This window comes from Gobio gobio (genome assembly GCF_949357685.1).
Source record: "Gobio gobio genome assembly, chromosome: 3".
NCBI lineage: Eukaryota > Metazoa > Chordata > Actinopteri > Cypriniformes > Gobionidae > Gobio > Gobio gobio.
In genome coordinates this window covers 67088813-67109021 of record NC_137099.1, presented here as the reverse complement: position 1 = coordinate 67109021, position 20209 = coordinate 67088813, and the positions used below count along the sequence as shown (strand labels likewise).

General features: G+C 38.1%; 1 protein-coding gene across 1 annotated transcript; it reads right to left on the bottom strand.

Annotated features, from left to right (window-relative positions):
• Positions 1-156: 156 nt before the first annotated feature.
• Positions 157-19910, bottom strand: LOC307123533 (uncharacterized protein). Its single transcript, XM_079812084.1, has 4 exons — positions 19866-19910; positions 18454-18618; positions 9745-10096; positions 157-2386 (listed from the first exon to the last, which is right to left on the bottom strand). The coding sequence occupies exons 2-4, from the start codon at positions 18616-18618 to the stop codon at positions 975-977; spliced, it is 1929 nt and encodes a 642-aa protein (XP_079668210.1). The 5' UTR covers positions 19866-19910; the 3' UTR covers positions 157-974.
• Positions 19911-20209: the final 299 nt, after the last annotated feature.

The window sequence follows — 20209 nt, the reverse complement described above, 5'->3', positions numbered from 1 at the left end:
TTTTGGGTGAACTTTCCCTTTAAACACAGGCTTGACCTGCTGCACGTTCATACAGTCCGTATTCAAGGCGCTACTGTAAGTTGATTTATGAAGGAGACATTTCAAACCTGTAAGTAAATGCGGTTGTCAAGCCCAAAAACTGACAGTGTGACCTTAGACAATGTTACTGTATCTGTAGTTTATTAATGCATATCCATGTCTGGATCATTTCAGCTTTGTGTAACAAAGTGTCTGAGGGAAATAAGGCTCATTTCATGCCATCATGTTTTTCAGCAAGTAATAAATAACGACTAAAAGAATTAGGCCTAATTCATCTTCAAGGTGTAGTTCTTCAGAAAACAAATGACTTTCAATAAATAAAAGTCATTGACCATTAATGTGTGGTGAGTTTATAAATAGAATTTAAAAAACAATATTGATTTAATTAATTTTATTTAGGAATCAGAAACTTTTTCTGAGATCGTGAACAGAAGAATTGCACTTCAAACTTGAAAAATCGACTACATTACATACACATCTCTTTGTGTTGCCGTTTTCACTCATGAGCCTTTGTTTCAAACATGCTCATATTTACAAATACACACACATCAAAAATCCTCCCAATCGCTTCTGCGCTCCGTATCCCTCCATTCAAATCCTTCCTTCCCACTTTCCCCGAAAGCTGCTGAGATTTGCAGATGGAAAGCATTAAACTTGTCACCACATTGCATTGTGTGATTGAATGAGTGCACTCGATAACGTCCACAATAGTTTCAGACACCACTACAAATGGCCGTCTCCTCAAATAGTGCCCTATTTTAGGGTATGGGGGCGATTTTGGACAACTTTTGATTAGCTGGTTCAGGTGTGTTTATTTAGGGTTGGAGCTGAACTCAGTGGCCCTCCAGGAGCAGGTTTGGGCAGCCCTGTTCTAGACACATTCTAGTTTTTTACAACCATAAAATAATGTTCCCGTAACAATAATGACAATGAAGCTATGATGATTCTGGGGCAGCGTGTTTCTTCTGGTGAGTCTGAAAACCCCATATAAAAGAGAATCTCTCGCCGCAGATGGAGCAGCGGTAAGGTTTCTCTCCTGTATGCCATCGGTCATGGATCTTCAGGTCACTTGCTCGAGTGAAAGTCCTGCTACAATGTGAGCATTTAAAAGGTTTTTCTCCTGTATGGGTCCTCTTGTGTATTTTCAAGCCACTTGCATTAGTAAAACCCTTCCCACAATCACTACAGGGATACGGTTTTTCTCCTGTGTGAACTCTCTGATGAACTTTGAAATAAAATGGGCTAGCAAAGCTCTTCCCGCAGTAGGAGCACAGGTACGGTTTCTCTCCGGTGTGAATCCTCTCATGGCTTTTGCAGTGAGTCGAATTATAGAAACGTTTCTCACAGTGTGAACACTTATACGGTTTGACATCAGTGTGTAATTTTTGGTGTGACTTTAGAGCACTTGAGTTTGTAAAGGTTTTCTCACATTCACTGCACTTGTACGGCCTCTCAGTGGTGTGTGTGAGTAGATGGTTCTTCAGAGTCGATCCCTGGTTGAAGCTCTTCTCGCAGTGAGGACACTGGGACAGGCTCTCATTGGGGTGTGTGAGTAGATGTTTCTTCAGAGTCGAACTCCGGTTGAAGCTCTTCTCACATTGAGTGCATTTGTACGGCCTCTCATTGGTGTGTGTGAGTAGATGGGTCTTCAGACTCGGTCCCTGTCTGTAGCTCTTCTCGCAGTGAGGGCACTTGTGCGGCCTCTCATTGGTGTGTGAGAGAAGATGGTTCTTCAGAGCCCAATCCTGGTTGAAGCTCTTTTCACATTGAGTGCACTTGTATGGCCTCTCATTGGTGTGTATGGGCAGATGTTTATTCAGGTGGGCTAGCTGGTTGAAGCTCTTCTCACATTGATTGCACTTGTACGGCCTCTCATTGGTGTGTATGCGCACATGGTTCTTCAGAGTCGATCTCATGTTGAAGCTCTTCTCACAGTGAAGACACTGGTACAGCTTCTCCCCCGTGTGGATTCTCTTATGCATTGAAAGATGTTGTTTGGTGCGGAAATACTTGTCACACTCACTGCAGTGGAAAGTCTTTTCGCTGTGTGTCTTCATGTGAGCTCTCATGTTCAGAGGAGTGGTGAAAAAATCCTTCCCGCACTGTTCGCAGTGAAACTCCTTCTTCACGCTGTGCTCTTTTGTGTGAAGTCTCCTCTCTTCTAAGGTAGGAAAGCTGATGTCGCATATCTTGCAGGTGAAGTCTTTCTGTTCTGTGTGTTTTCTCTCACGTTTCGCTAACTTTTCCTTTTTTCTGAATGTTTTTCCACAGGAGAATCTCTTCCTTGCCCGTCTGTCTTTGGATGTAGTGGCCATTTCTCCATCAGAAGATGAACCAGCGTCGCCATCTGAAAGGAACAAAAACTTTTTTTTGGTAAATTATATATGTGAATTTTAATTAGCAGGGCTAGATATTTGCGTGAGGGGAGGGGGGATTTTTCATCTTTAGCCCTATTCGGACGGGTCTACTATTCTAAACGATGTTTGAGCGAATATTCTTATCACTTGACTAACATCTCTGTGTTTATTACAGAGGTGGGAGTGTGTGCTTTATAGATGAGCGCCTTACAGAAGGCCGAGTGCTGTGAGAAAATAGCACCCTGAGAGTTTACGTGTATATGCATGTACAGTGGGGAGAACAAGTATTTGATACACTGCCGAGTTTGCAGGTTTTCCTACTAACAAAGCATGTAGAGGTCTGTCATTTTTATCATAGGTACAATTCAACTGTGAGAGACGGAATCTAAGAAATACAGAAAATGAATCCAGAAAAATCACATTGTATGATAATTTGTATTTTATTGCATGACATAAGTATTTGATCACCTACCAACCAGTAAGAATTCCGGCTCTCACAGACCTGTTAGTTTTTCTTTAAGAAGCCCTCCTGTTCTCCACTCATTACCTGTATTTACTTCACCTGTTTAAACTCGTTACCTGTATAAAAGACACCTGTCCACACACTCAATCAAACAGACTCCAACCTCTCCTCAATGGCCAAGACCAGAGAGCTGTGTAAGGACATCAGGGATAAAATTGTAGACCTGCACAAGGCTGGGATGGGCTACAGGACAATAGGCAAGCAGCTTGGTGAGAAGGCAACAACTGTTGCCGCAATTATTCGAAAATGGAAGAAGTTCAAGATGACGGTCAATCTCCCTCGGTCTGGGGCACCATGCAAGTTCTTACCTCATGGGGCATCAATGATCATGAGGAAGGTGAGGGATCAGCCCAGAACTACACGGCAGGACCTGGTCAATGACCTGAAGAGAGCTGGGACCACAGTCTCAAAGAAAACCATTAGTAACACACTACGCCGTCCTGGATTAAAATCCTGCAGCACACGCAAGGTCCCCCTGCTCAAGCCATCGCATGTCCAGGTCCGTCAGAAGTTTGCCAATGACCATCTGTATGATCCAGAGGAGGAATGGGAGAAGGTCATGTGGTCTGATGAGACAAAAATAGAGCTTTTTGGTCTAAACTCCACTCGCCGTGTTTGGAGGAAGAAGAAGGACGAGTACAACTCCAAGAACATCATCCCAACCGTGAAGCATTGAGGTGGAAACATCATTCTTTGGGGATGCTTTTCTGCAAAGGGGACAGGACGACTGCACCGTATTGAGGGGAGGATGGATGGGGCCATGTATCGCGAGATCTTGGCCAACAACCTCCTTCCCTCAGTAAGAGCATTGAAGATGGGTCGTGGCTGTCTCTTACAGCATGACAACGACCCGAAACACCAGCCAGGATAACTAAGGAGTGGCTCCGTAAGAAGCATCTCAAGGTCCTTGAGTGGCCTAGCCAGTCTCCAGACCTGAACCCAATAGAAAATCTTTGGAGGGAGCTGAAAGTCCGTATTGCCCAGCGACAGCCCCGAAACCTGAAGGATTGGGAGAAGGTCTGTATTGAGGAGTGGGCCAAAATCCCTGCTGCAGTGTGTGCAAACCTAGTCAAGAACTACAGGAAACGTATGATCTCTGTAATTGCAAACAAAGGTTTCTTTACCAAATATTAAGTTCTGCTTTTCTGATGTATTTTGACTAGTAAGTCAAAGTCCAAATCACATTCTTTGCTGTCCTAACTTAATTTACATAAGTACCAATGTAGAACATTATATAGAAACTGTGTCTATCCCTCGTTTAGTGAGGTCAAACATTAAATCTACTGTAGGATCTAGGACAAATCTAATTGTGATTAAACCAGAAAATTTCAATATTAGTGAACAAAAACAATTTTGTCCTAACTTAATTGACATAAGTACCAATGTAGAACATTATATAGAAACTGTGTCTATTCCTCGTTTAGTGAGGTCAAACATTAAATCTACTGTAGGATCTAGGAAAAATCTAATTGTGATTAAACCAGAAAATCTCAATATTAGTGAACAAAAACAATTTCTAAAACTAGGTCTTCTAAACATTAGATCGCTCACACCTAAGGCGGTTATTGTAAATGAAATGGTCACAGATAGTAGTTTCGATGTACTTTGCCTTACTGAAACCTGGCTTAACCCAAATGATTATTTCGGTCTTAATGAGTCTACTCCACCAGGATACTGTTATAAGCATGAGCCCGTCTGATTGGTCGTGGTGGCGGTGTTGCAACAATCTATAGAGATATTCTTAATGTTACCCAGAAAACAGGTCACAGGTTTAATTCGTTTGAAGTACTAGTGCTAAATGTTACGCTCTTAGATGTAAGAAAGAAATCCGTATTATCTCTAGCCTTGGCTACTGTATATAGACCTCCAGGGCCCTATGCTGATTTCCTAAAAGAGTTTGCAGACTTTCTCTCAGATCTATTGGTCAACGTCGATAAAGCATTAATTGTTGGAGATTTTAACATACACGTAGATAACACAAATTATGCGTTAGGGGCTGCGTTTACAGATCTATTAAACTCCTTTGGGGTCAAGCAAAGCGTCACTGGTCCCACTCATCGTCTTAATCACACACTAGATTTAATTATATCACATGGAACCAACCCAACCAATATAGATATTATACCGCAAAGTGATGATGTCACTGACCATTACATGGTAACTTGCATACTGCGTACTGCTGAAATCTGTCATGTTGCGCCACGTTATCGACCAGGCAGAACAATCCTTCCAACCACTATAGATAGATTCTCAAATACCTTACCTGATCTGGCTCAGCTGCTCAGTGAACCCAAACAAACAGATGAACTAGAGGAAATGACTAGCAGTATGACCATTTTCTCTAGTACATTAGAAATTGTTGCACCAATTAGATTAAAAAAGGTTAGAGAGAAAACTAAAGCACCATGGTACAACAGTGCTACACATGTCATCAAGAGAGAAACTCGTAACTTAGAGCGTAAATGGAAACAAACTAATTTAGAGGTCTTTAGAATCGCGTGGAAAGATAGTATGTCACGTTATAAAAAGGCCCTAAAAGCAGCCAGGGCTGAGCATCTCCGCAAACTAATAGAAAATAACCAAAATAATCCAAGGTTTTTATTTAACACCGTGGCTAGACTAACAAATAAACAAGCATCGCCTGAGCAAAATATTCCTTTACAGTTTAGTAGTAATGATTTTATGAATTTCTTTACTGAGAAAATAGAAAGCATCAGAAACAAAACAGTTAAATCGGATCAAAAGCATTCATATTCTGAACAGCAGCTATGCTAATTATTTCCCATCTGCTTTTCTGTTGTTATCTCGGGACACTAGTCCTGAGGTAAATAGTTCGTCAGCTCCAGTTTGTATCCAGCCTCTCATGGAGACTTCAGATGCCCCAACACCTGTGAAGAGACGACTCGACGCCTGTGAAGAGACGACTCAACGCCAGCGTTGTTATGGCCTAAATTAATACATGATTGATTAACTTTTTCTAAGATTTTGCTTTAACATTCTCTTTCTAACATTTTTCAATGTACATTTATGAAATGCACTTTCTGTAAAGCTGCTTTGAAACAATGTGTATTGTGAAAAGCGCTATACAAATAAATTTGAATTGAATTTGAATTTGAATTTGAATTTAATTGAATTGAATTGAATGTATCAAATACTAAATGTCATTCTCTGGCTATCACCAGACCAAGCTCAATTTAAGATTGAACATTGGTCTGGGGAGTCTGCTCTGTATTTTCTACTGCACACGCAAGCATAAACGCGCATAAATTAAATTACTCTGTACGCAATTGGATAGTCCTTCAACCAATCAGACCACAAGAGGCATGATAAACAAGCATAATTCAAATGACTGTATGCTATTGGATAGTCCTTCAACCAATCAGACCACAAGAGGCGTGATCAATGGGCAATGACCCATCGCTTCTCTATCCGTCATCGTGATAATCCCTCCAAAAGCAGGCCAGGTGGATAAACCAGTCTGTGATTGGTCCCGCAAAAGTGTAACAGAAGCAGTAGAAATGAGTGTATGGGTTTCCAGACCGAGTTGCCGGGCGAAATCAAATCACTGGCAAATCAGGCTGGGTTTACCCAGTCTACTTATGTCATGTAATAAAACGCAAATTACAGGTGATGGTCAAATAATTAGAATATCATCAAAAAGTTGATTTATTTCACTAATTCCATTCAAAAAGTGTAACTTGTATTTTATATTCATTCATTACACACAGACGGATATAGTTCAAATGTTTATTTCTTTTAATTTTGATGATTATAACTGACAACTAAGGAAAATCCCAAATTCAGTCTCTCAGAAAATTAGAATATCGTGAAAAGGTTAAATTTTGAAGACACCTGGGGCCTCATTTATAAACGTTGCGTACGCACAAAAGAATGCGTACGCCGCTCTCTACGCAATAATTGGTATTTATAAAAAGCAAACTTGACGGGAAAATGTGCGGTCCTTCACGCAAGCTCTGACCCAGGTGTACGCACAAAAACGGGTGAAATGAGAAATGGCGACACCGTCGGCAGATGGAAGAAACACGTGAAAGTGTGTGAAACTGTAGAACGTTGTGTAAAAGAAATGGCTATACTGCCTCTCATAACATGAAGACTTCACAAAGCAAGTCTTACAATTAACAGCCTACACGAACACCCGTTTGATCGATCTGCAGTGTAAAACAAACGAAAATTACAACAGAAATGCAAATAAACACATATTTGCAAAAAGAAAAGTGAAATATGTTCTGCAATAATATTGCCATGTTATACAATTCATTCTCATAAATAATATGGTAAACAGAACGAAATAATGTAGCCTACAAAACTGATATTCTCGTCAATGTGTCCGTCTGGCGGAGCAGATATAGATGCAATTAGATCTCCATGCAATGGCCATTTAATCACAAAGTTCTACACATTAAGATTACTTCAAATGGGAGCATTGATTGTTCCTGTGTTCATAAGTGCAGATAGATAGATAGATAGATAGATAGATAGATAGATAGATAGATAGATAGATAGATAGATAGATAGATAGATAGATAGATAGATAGATAGATAGATAGATAGATAGATAGATAGATAGATAGATAGATAGATAGATAGATAGATAGATATGTATTAATTGTCCGCTGGGGAAAGTTGTTTTCATAGTAAAAATGTATTCATCAGCTACGGAATCATATGGTATTCATGCATATGCCTTTAGTTTGTTTTATGTTTGATAAAATAACGTATGACGTATGTCTCAACCATTCAGAAAACTGCAAGAAATTACATTTGCACTGAACTATTTCCCATTTCCACGTAGATAATAGGGATAGGGATTAATAGGGATTCCCCAATAATTGCCGCCAGTCTCTCATCAAGAGGCTCAGCTCCGGTGTTCCTCTCCCCCACCCGTGGCAGACACACTCTGGCGATGGAGCGCTAGACGCTTTTTTGCCTCGACTTTGATGTCCGACCATTTCTTTTTTATTTCGGCCATGGTCCAAGGTTGTGAGGCTACAGCATTTACGGCGTCTGCAACCTTTTGCCACTCAAGTGCCTTTTTGGCATTAGTAATGCCCACACTGTGCCCTCCAAACAAAATTGTTCTCATCTTTTCCACCTCGCCAACGATAACTTCTACTTCACATTGAGTGAAGTTACGTTTTTTTAATTTCCTCTCTGTGTTTGCCATGATTTCGCAAATTATGAATATTAACTTGTGGGCGTTTCACAGACTATTTATGGGCAACTATGGGCGTGACATGAAGCCGCAAAAGCTGCGCTACATTTAGAATTGATTGTGATTTATTAAGGGAAAACTGCGTAGGATGTGCGTGCGCACGGTTTTATAAATCCGAATATTTCTGTGCGTACGCACGTCCTATGTTTCATCCGTACGCCACATCTGACGCAAATCCTACGCAAAGTTTTATAAATGAGGCCCCTGGTACCACACTCTAATCAGCTAATTAACTCAAAACACCTGCAAAGGCATTTAAATGGTCTCTCAGTCTAGTTCTGTAGGCTACACAATCATGGGGAAGACGATCATTGACACCTTGCACGGGCAAGACACAAAAGGTCATTGCAAAAGAGGCTGGCTATTCACAGAGCTCTGTGTCCAAGCACATTAATAGAGAGGCGAAGGGAAGGAAAAGATGTGGTAGAAAAAAAGTGTACAAGCAATAGGGATAACCGCACCCTGGAGAGGATTGAAAAAAAACCCATTCAAAAATGTGGGGGAGATTCACAAAGAGTGGACTGCAGCTGGAGTCAGTGCTTCAAGAACCACTACGCACAGACGTATGCTTGACATGGGTTTGAAGTTTGCCTCAACTATCAGTGCAAAAAGAACCCAAGGATAGGTTTTCAAACTCTGTGACCAAGCATTTGGTTTAGGGGTGAATTTAGGCAAGCAAGTCGCTCCGTTTGTGATGAAATGATGGCTACAGGCCACAATTGTAACTTCTAGGGATGTGACGGTGAGTAAAGATTTTCAACTGATTAATCTTCACGTGACAACACCAGTAATACCGGTATCACCAGCAAGGGCTTTTATATCGCCAGCAATAAACACTATCGCAGGGAGCCTAGGAACTTCCCATGGAAAAACACTGCTACTTTCTGAGGACAATAAAGATGACATCAATGTACTTACTCGATGACACAGCGGTAGATCAGATGGGGGGGGTCAAAAACAGACTGACGCTTTTTAATCTGATCAGTTGGAGCCAGTGCTTCAATGTTTAAATGTAAATTAATAAATAAACTGTTATATATTAGGAAGTGGAAATGGCCATTAAATGATTAAGTTCTCTTCTGCTAGCACCTACTGGCTATAATGAAAATTCCAGATCTTTGTTTATTTTTAAATAAAAGTGTTTTTGCCATGTGTTAGTTTTCCTAAATCTTGAAGCTTTTTAGTTTTACAAATGGGGACAATCTTTGATAGATGAACAAATAATGTTTTTAGTCATTACGCTAAATATAACAATTTAAATTAATAATATTTACAACTTCAAAGTCTTTAGACAGCTTTCAAACTGGCAGCTAGACAGTGTGAAAACATAGATACCCATATATCAGTGTGCAATGGTCTGATTAGCTTGACATTACAGGAGATATATAGTAAAAACAAAACACAAATTGTTTAAGACATCAAGTAGGATGATAAATTATTTTCTTATTTTTATAATCTGAGCTCAAAGATAGTAGTGTGCTCAATGGGTACTTGAGCTTAATAGGTATGTTTACCCTACATAAAATATTTACAATTAAATATTAGTAATTCAGTTATTTCAGCATATCTGGTCATAAAAGGAAGAAACATACCTGAAGGAACAAAATCATCAACAACATCATTCTGATCTTCATCCTCATCCTCGACATCATCATTCTGATCTTCATCCTCCTCCTCATGGCGTTGTTGTTGTTCATCTCCTCTGCTCTCTATCAGGTTCCTGCAGTCCACCAGTTTGACAGAGCACATCTTCAGTGGCGTCTGCAGCATCTGCTGTTCTCCAGCGTTACAGTCAGAGGTTTGATCAGCGGATCCATGATCCTGAGCGTCAGTATAACACAGTAAAGTGAGGCTGAGCTCTGAGTCCTGTGTGTCTCTGGATCTCCAGACTGAATCCTGAGCTTCTGTCCCATCAGTCACACACACTGAAACCTTCTCCAGATCCTGACAAACACATCACAGATAAACACAAATAAAGATCAACCTGTTGATATTAGCCTCATTACTTTATCTCTAGAGGTTATACAGTGAAAAAAAAAAAGTTTGTTTGAAACCTTTGCAAATTTATAAAAAAAAAAACATCACAAGCATAAGTATTCACAGCCTTTGCCATGACACTCAAAATTTAGCTCAGGTGCTCCCGTTTCCCCTGAGATGTTTTTACAGCTTGACTGGAGTCCACCTGGGGTAAATTCAGTTGATTGGGCGTGATTTGGAAAGGCACACACCTGTCTATATAAGGAAGGCGAAGGCAGAGAAGGCGAAAGGAAGGACGTCAGTGGGAGAAATGCCAGGACAAAATTAATAGATTCTAAAAAGTACAAAAAAGGAACGGTTCTTGAATTGAAGTAGGTGGACATAATGGACGATTCTTCGGATGATGATAGTCAAGATATGGAGTTCCAAGAAGTATGATATAATAAAAGGAAAGAAGGAAATAACATGGGTAATGAGTCTGAATATGAGAAACTATGTACAAGTAAAACCAGTGATTCAGGGCAAATGATGATGAGAAACAGAGAGGAAAAAGAAATAAAAGTTATGATCACATTTGTCAAACAAGCAGAGCAATAGATGCATCCTGTTAAACTGTCAAAAGCGATAGAAAAAGAAGTGGGATCAGTGAAAGGGGCAACATGTCTGAGCAATGGAAGAGTCTTGATTAAGTGTAAGGATGAAAATCAGAAAGCAAAGATTTTGAAACTGAAAACACTAGCTGGTGGTAAATTAATTTGTGCTGGAATAGATGTGAAGAAATGTGGCGTTATTTCAGCAGTACGCGTTAATGTAACTATGGAAGAAGTAAAAGGAAACTTGATTGGAGGCAAAGTTGGTTTGGCTAGAAGACTGACGACATGGAACGATAATGAAAAGTGTGATAGTCTTTCTGTGCTGATACACTTTGAGCAAATTCACAAGATACTACAGTCTAAAGAAGGGAGAACAGAAGGTAGTATAACAACAAGTTATGATGCATCTCAATGTAATGATATATGCCATTATCATGTCTGTCCTGTTGCTTCATTGGAATGCCAGAATCTTAAATCGCTAATGGACAGGAGTTTAACAAGTATATTGCAGATATGAATAAATCTCTGATATCATTTGTATACAAGAAACATGGTTATGCAAGTCATTATATTTTAGGCTGAACGGCTGGAAGGACAGGATTAATGGTAGAGGTGGAGGGTGTGCAACATTCATAAAAGAAAATATGATATATAGACAAAGAAAGAATGAAGGTAATGCAGAGAGCATATGTATAGAATTAATGGGTACACAGAGTGTTACATTTCTATAATCCGTGTTCAGAAATAACAAGATATCCTGAAAAGTGCCATGGGAGAAAAGGCAAACAAAATGATTATATGTGATGATTTTAATGCTCACAATTGTATTTGGGGTAGCAGGAGAACAGATAAAAATGGAAGATAACTCTTTAGTATGTTTAAATGATGGCAATCCAACAAGAATAGACATAGCAAGAGGTGGAATGTCATGTTTGGATATCACAATATTTTCAGCATTATTAGCAGGTAAATGTATATGGTAAGCTCAGTATCTAAGGATAATATAGGAAGTGATCATTTTCCAGTGACATGTGAAATTCAAAATAAGATTCAATTTTAAAAATTTAATTATGGTTTAAGATGGATATATAATGGCATCTTTACACAGCCGAGTTAAGGCGGCTCTAAAGCGGCTCTGTGTCTGCTCAAAATTCTGTGTAAAGACGCAATGCCACATAAAAGCAGACTTAAAATATGCCGGGTCTGACCCACCTCAGCCCCTAGTAACAAAGGCAATGCTGAAACGGCTTTGATTCAGTTTAAATGAACACAAACTTGTGCCGCCCTAAACTACGTCATTGTCATGACAACCACCTGTCAGTGTCAGCTCAGGCGGTGCGAGAATCAAGAAGCGGGAGACAAAGCATATAAGAATAGCGCCATATGTTTTAGGCAAATTAAAAAAAGTCTATCATTGAAGTAAAAGAGTCCTGTACTCACATCGTCAAGCAAACCACCAAAATAATCATGTGTAATAAATTGGCGTGCGCCGTTTGTAATCTTCCTTTGAAGAGATTGGCAGATCAGACTTAACCCAGTCGCCGTCACTGTGATTGTGCATTGTTATATTCTATTCCAAAAATAATCTCTTTGAGAACGATATTTGCTTATATATCTGCTGTCCTACCTGAAACGCTATCATTGTTCGTTTGTTGTGACTGCACCAAAGTGACTTTCTGGCTCTTTGAAAAAACTTTCAACCACTTTTAATCCTGTGGTGATCTGCGGTGTAATAATTCATCATTTCTTTATAGCATTTCTTCCATCGGTCACAATTTTATTAAGAAATATAAAATAACTACTATACCGTAGCCTACAATAGCCAGAATTATGACAATCACAGAATCAGTACACAGTTATGACAATCAAATCGCCTATATAAAGCACGCAGAGGGAATTTTATTTAATTGTTTATTATTTTTACACATAATTATGCCTTTAAAATTTAACACTTTGTTAAAACTGTAGTTTTAAAATAGAAATGTTCAAAACATTGTTTCCCGCGATTTTAATTCCTGTGTAAATGCATTTGTGCTGCTTCAGAGAAGCATTAAACGGTCTGTGTAAATGCTCCTTTTTGTGATTTTATGCCGCTTCAGATTTAGTTTCTGTGCCGCGTTTGCCGTGTAAAGATGCCTTAAGAAAGCAGATTGGGAAAAAACGTCAAATGTTATGGGAAGAACAATTTAAAAAATCTGTGAGTAGAGGGTAGTGTTGATGACAGATATAATAAAGTAGTGAATGGCATTTATTTTGCAGCCTCTCAGTCTATCAAGTGGTATAAGTAGAAGAAAGAATGTGCCATGGTGGTCAGAGGAGTGCTCGGCCGCAATCAGAGAAAGAGATAAAGCATTTCAGTTTTTAAAAAGAACACTCACCCCAGAAGGAATTATCAAAGAAAAAGGGCTTATGTTAAAAAGGTTATTAAAAGTACAAAAAGGACAGCATGGCAAAACTTTTGCGATACAATAGGGAGGGAAACCAAAATAAATGCAGTCTGGCGTATGATAAAAAAAGATTAATGGAATTGACAGCTTTAAAAAAAATACCTGTAATGGAGGAAAATGGGAAGGTAGCAATCACAGATAAAGACAAGGCTACAATGTTGGCTCAAACATATGCTTAAGCTCATAGCATTGAACATTTAGATGATACATTTTTAACAAGACGACAGCAAATTAAGAATATCTATGGAGATGCTTGCAAGAAAAAGCAAGATCTTAATAGTATTGTGGATGACGAGTTTAGTTATTTTGAATTAAAAACAGCAATTAATAACTCAAAGAGTACCACACCAAGAAAAGATATGATAATTTCTTTAAGATTCTATAACTTATCACCAAAAGCATTAGAAGCATTATTGGACTTATTTAATAACATATGGAACAAGGGTATGCTTCCTAAGCAATGGAAAACGGCAATTGTGCTCCCTCTAGCTAAGCCTGGGGAAAATATAACAAAATCTAGTAGTTATAGACCCATCGCTCTTACCTCTACACTATGTAAAGTAATGGAAAAAAATTATTGTGAGGCGACTGAATTACATTTTAGAGAAAAGAGAATTGTTATCAACATTTCAAAGTGGTTTTAGGAAAAGTAGGTCTACAGCAGATGCTTTGGTATTGTTTGAAATTGAAGTTAAAAAAGCTTTTGTAATGAAAGAGTACATGATATCAGCTCCTTATAACATTTTAATGGGACTCCACAGGGTAGTGCAATTAGCCTTTAATTGTTTAATTTAATGATCAATGATGTTTTTGATAAAGTTAGAAAACCAGGAATAGGATTAGCTCTTTATGCAGATGACGGCGCATTATGGAAGAGAGGTCGTAATATTAAAAATGTGGTTAAAGGCATTCAGGGGTCAATTAAAGAAGTGGAAGAATGGTCATTGGATTGGGGTCTAAAAAAATTTCAGTCTCAAAAACACAATGTACTGTATATGTTATTCACAAAGAACAAGAGGAATGAACATTTAGATCTGAAGTTGTATGATCAAGCATTGGAAAGAGTACCTGTTTTTAAAATCTCTTGAATTATGGTTTGATGGAAAATGAACATGGAAATTTAATATCAGTAAAATTGAAATCAAAGTGTAAAAAGATCTAAAATTGCATGCGTACGGTTGCTAGTCACAACTGGGGAGCTAGCCGTTGTGCATGTATCAAGCATTGATTTGTTCTTTGATTATGGATGTATTGTATATGGTTCTGCAACCAAGTCTTTACTGAAAAAAATTATAATTCAATCCAAAGCACTAAGAATATGTTGTGGAGCAGGTAAAACATCCCCTTTAGATGCAATTGGGGTTGAAATGGGAGAGATGCCTCTAGATAGGAAATGAGGTTAATGCTTTTTTAAATAACGCATTTTATTCAGTATTACAAATATTTACAGATGGTTCTAAGGAACCTGTCAGTGAAAAGGTTGGATTAGGTGTATATATTGCTCAATTTAAAACATAGATTAGTTGGAGGTTGACTGATGAGATGTCCGTGTAAAATGCAGAGTTAACAGCTATAAAAATAGGACTACAGTGGGTCGAACAAGTCAAACCAAATAAAGTAGTAATATGTTCAGATTCTTCTTCAGCTTTAATTAGTATAGTACATGCAAGATCAGACAGAGAAGATTTATTAATGGAAGTATATTTATCATTATACAGACTGTGAATACTTATGTACATGTGATTATATATATATATATATATATATATATATATATATATATATATATATATATATATATATATATGTATATATAAATTTGCAAATCATTTCAAAAAACCTTCTTTCAGGTTGCCATTATTGGATATTTTTTGTGTTTTTTGTTTTGTAACCCCAAATCAGAAAAAGTTGGGACAGTATGGAAAATGCAAAAAAAAAAAGAAAAAAGAAGTGATTTCTAAATTTACTTTGACTTGTATTTCATTGCAGACAATATGAACACAAAATATTTCATGTTTTGTCTGGTCAACTTCATGTCATTTGTAAATATGCATCCTTTCCTGTCATTCAGACCTGCAACACATTTCAAAAAAAGTTGGGACAGTAAAGCATTTACCACTTTGTAATGTTGCCATTCCTTTTCACAACACTTAAAAGACGTTTAGGGACTGAAGACACCAAGTGATGAAGTGTTTCAGGTGTAATTTTGTCCCATTCTTCCTGCAAACAAGTCTTAAGGTGGGCAACAGTACGAGGTCTTCGTTGTCACATTCTCTATTGGAGACAGGTCGGGACTGAGGCTGGCCAGTCAAGTACCCGAACCCTCTTCCTCCGCAGCCAGGACTTTGTAATGTGTGCAGAATGTGGTTTTGCATTGTCTTGTTGAAATATGCATGGATGTCCCTGGAAAAGATGTCTTCTTGAAGGCAGCATATTATGCTCCAAAATCTCTATGTACTTTTCAGCATTAATGGAGCCTTCACAGAAGTGCAAGTTACCTTTGCCAAGGGCACTGACACAACCCCATACCATGACAGACCCTGGCTTCTGGACTTGTTGCTGGTAACAGTCTGGATGATCCTTTTCTTCTTTGGTCCGGAGCACACGGCGTCCATTCCTCCCAAAAAATACCTGAAATACTGCTTCATCTGACCACAGTACACGTTTCCACTGTGTGATGGTCCATCCCAGATGCCTCCGAGCCCAGAGAAGTCGACGGCGCTTCTGGACACTGTTAGCATAGGGCTTCCTTTTGGCACAGTACAGTTTAACTGGCATTTGTGGATGTAACTACGTATTGTGGTACTTGACAAAGGTTTGCCAAAGTAGTCCTGAGCCCATGTGGTGATATCGCTAATAGATGAATGACGATTCTTGATGCAGTGCCGCCTGAGGGATCGGAGATCACGGTTGTTCAGCTTAGGCTTGCACCCTTGTCCTTTACGCGCTGAAATTCCTCCAGATTCCTTGAATCTTTTAATTATGTTATGCACTGTTGAATGTGAAATATCCAAATCTCTTCCTATCTTTCTTTGAGGAACATTGTTTTTAAACATTTCAATAATTTTTTCACGTATTTGTTGGCAAACTGGCGATCCTCGGCCCATCTTTGCTCCTAAAAGATTAGACTAGAGATACTCCGATCAGCATTTTTGGGACCGATCACCGATTACCGATCCCCAAAATCATGATCTGCCGATTGCCGATCACTGTATTGCTGATCACTTGCCTCTGGCTCTGGCTTGCCTCTGGCTTGGCGTGCTCAGTTGGGGACACTAAATTTTTCAACTAAACATCGAAATAAATCTAATTAATATACTAAATTAACCATATAAACTAAATTACTGATCTAATTATTGATCTAAAGCCCACACTGTCACTGTATGATAATTGAAATGAACTGATGACATCAGCGTTTTTTCCAGAATGGCTATACAGCTGAATAAAATTATGCTGCATTATTTTCCTGTTTAACACTGTGAAGCTGCTGTGAAACAATCTACATTGTTAAAAGAGCTATATAAATAAAGTTGACTTGACTTGACTGCCGATTACAGAATGGCAAGGGAATGGGAATCTTTTATCTATAATCTTGCAGAGTTTGCACCATTTGTAGAAATAAAACTAACTCTAAATTAACTAAAAAAAATTTTTAGGAAATGAGATAACCTAAGGCTAACCTAAGGCTACTGTAGGCCATCTTTCCCAAATAAATGTATATAATTAATGTATATAATTATCTCACCTAAATATTTGATCATGCAGTGCATTTTTGTTTTTAAAGACACGTTTTCAGGTAGGTCTAACATTAGTATTGAGGTAAGAAATACTAAAGACATTTAATAAGAAATCAAATGTAAATTAATATTGGTCTTCCCTGAATAAATTAAATTAGATTAATCCTTACACTTAAGGTTGCAAAAGTTAGTCATTCAAGAGCAGTGAGTGTCATAAAGGTTCATCAAACGACACAAGACAAAGAGAAACTCAGAGACAGCAGCAGTTTATTCGACAGCTGTCACTTTAAGAGCGAACACGGATACGGTTACAGTTGCACAAACGTTCACTCGCGAGTCACGACGGGGTTTACGTGCATACTCGTCAAGACGGAAATTTAGTACATACATTTGTGTGTATCTGACCATTTCAGCGCAATTTGTACTCGCAAGCTTTTTGTGAGATGGCCTGTGTGTGTGTGTGTGTGTGTGTGTCTCTCCAGACCGTGCGCGCGAGTGCTGAGCGGTTTGAACACTGGCAAGACTTAAAAATAAATGGAAATGATAAACTTTAGTGACGATGCGACACTGCCTCGATTGTGTAAGTGGCAAATCCTGTGTTAACTGTGTATCTCGATGCAGATGCGATGCGCTGATGTGAAGCCATTTGAGCATTCTGAGGGAAAGAGAGCGTGCGCACACGCGGTGATTCACTCGTGCTGTTTGTGAACTTACCTCTCACAGAAAGTTTTCAAATGACTGCGCAAGTTATTTAATATAGAAATATGAATTTTACCTCACCTTCAGCATTATAATAATTTTACCCGCGCCGGAAAGAGAATGAGACGGTGTCGCTGCATATCATGCCCTCGCTCTCACGGCAGGCACGGGGTTTTATGTGTCGTCAGCATGCGATCGGTTCATGAGATCTGCCTTTTTAGAGACCGCCGATCAATCATCCCAAAGCGATTATCGGCAGATAGATATCGGTTGCCGATCAATCGGAGCACCCCTAGATTAGACCTTTCTTGGATGCTGCTTTTGTACCAAATCATAATTACAATCACCTGTAGACATCACCTGTTTCAAATCACATCATTATTTAAGCATTTTACCTCATTACTAGCCCTAAATTGCTCCTGTCCCAACTTTTTTTGAAATGTGTTGCAGGTCTGAATGACAGGAAAGGATGCATATTTACAAATGACATGAAGTTGACCAGACAAAACATGAAATATTTTGTGTTCATATTGTCTGCAATGAAATACAAGTCAAAGGAAATTTAGAAATCACTTCTATTTTTTTTTTTTTTGCGTTTTCCATACTGTCCCAACTTTTTCTGATTTGGGGTTGTAGAAAATAATGAATTTAATCCATTTTGAAATAAGGCTGGAACATAGCAAAATGTGGAAAAAGGGAAGCGTTGTGAATACTTTCCAGATGCACTATATTGATGATTTGACGGCATATTTTGCTGCTGGCTTAATTTGAGATGTGCATATGAAGTGAGAAGCTAACAAAACTTTGGTTTGATTGAGCTGAAGGATGAAATGATGAGCCGCTCAAACCTCTCTGTTGGGTTTGTCTCCTCTTTCTCTCAGCTTTGCCTCCAGTGACGCCACCTCTTTCTTCAGCTGACAGATTTCACTGATGAAATCCTCAATATCCAGCATGGACAGATCAGTTCCTACTGATTTGCAGATCACATCCATCTGCGCTTTCATGGTCAACATCTGAAGACAAACACATCCTCATTACTATAAAGACACATTGATAATGGACTTACAGTGATTTAAACTCAAAATTTGGAGAATATTCAGAAACATTTATTTCAGATGTAAAAGAGATTAGGAGTATTTTAGTATTGAGCCAGCAAAGAGCAGGAATATAATAATAATAATAATAATAATAATAATAATAATAATTAGATTAGATTAGATTAGATTAGATTCAACTTTATTGTCATTACACAAGTACAAGTACAAGGCAACGAAATGCAGTTTAGGTCTAACCAGAAGTGCAATAGCAGCAAGTGCAGGATATATACAATGGTTGCGTAAGTGCAGGACATAAAAATGTTCTGAATATATATAAATATGTATAAGTAGAGAGATGGTTATTACTATAAGTAGAACTGAATTTACAGATGAATATATACAGTGAATAAATATACAGATGGCTATTACTATAAACAGAATTTACAGGTGAATATGTACTATGAATAAATATACAGATGGCTATTACTATAAACAGAATTTACAGGTGACTATGTACTATGAATAAATATACAGACGGTTATTACTTGAACAGAATTTTACAGTTAGAGGTATACAGTAATATGTTAGGCTAATATGAGGAATATAGCAGTGGATTAAGTTAGTACAATAAATTATGGACAGAGCTATCCGAAAGAAAGTGTAAAAGTGCAGTGGAAAGTGGTTGCATATTCCAGTTAGAAGTACGGTGCAAAATGCAAATGTAAACATTGTATTTTGCACCGTAATAATAATAATAATATAAAATAAATAAAAATTAAATATTTATTGTCAGTCAAAAAAACGAAATTTAGTTAAGAAACTCTTCAAACGATGTCCATTATAATGAACAATAGTTAATACAATAATAAGTACAACCTAAAAACACAAAAATAGCCATAAAGAACGTTGTAAAAGCTTGCTTTCTACTAATTTCTCCCAAAACTGTGAAAACTAAAAGCATCTAGCACTGAACATTAAGCATTGTGTTAGTATAGTTACTGTTCACTACAAAATCATGGTTAAAGTTAAAACATGGTTACTTACTGTAGTAAAACAACAGGACAATTGTTATGGTTACTGTAGCAAAATCATGGTTATTTTTCATAAGGCAGGTGGGCGAGGAAAGGCTTAATTTGAGCTAATTAAAAACTATGAACATCAAAAAACAAACAAGCATACAAACAGCTAAACACATAAACAGTGTAAAAACAGATTAAACTCACCTTCTGAGTGCTCCAGATTTCTTCTTCAGTGGTTTTACCGGTGGACTAAATATCGTCACAGCGCCTCCTACAGTACGAGCGATTAAACATCATTGTATTTCAGAGGCTTTGACAAGGGACGAATATACTATCATATAGTTACGTAATTATTGAAATAAATACGATAGATACCGAGTCAGTCAGCCGGTAAATCAAAATGACCGATATTTTTTGAATTACGTGTTCGCAGCTTTCTGTGGAAGAGGCGCGCGCAGTAAAGGAATAAACATTTTCCAGACGCTTTCTATTTGAAATAAATGCTGTTCTTCACTCTTTCTGTTGTTGAATCCTTCATAAAACACTTT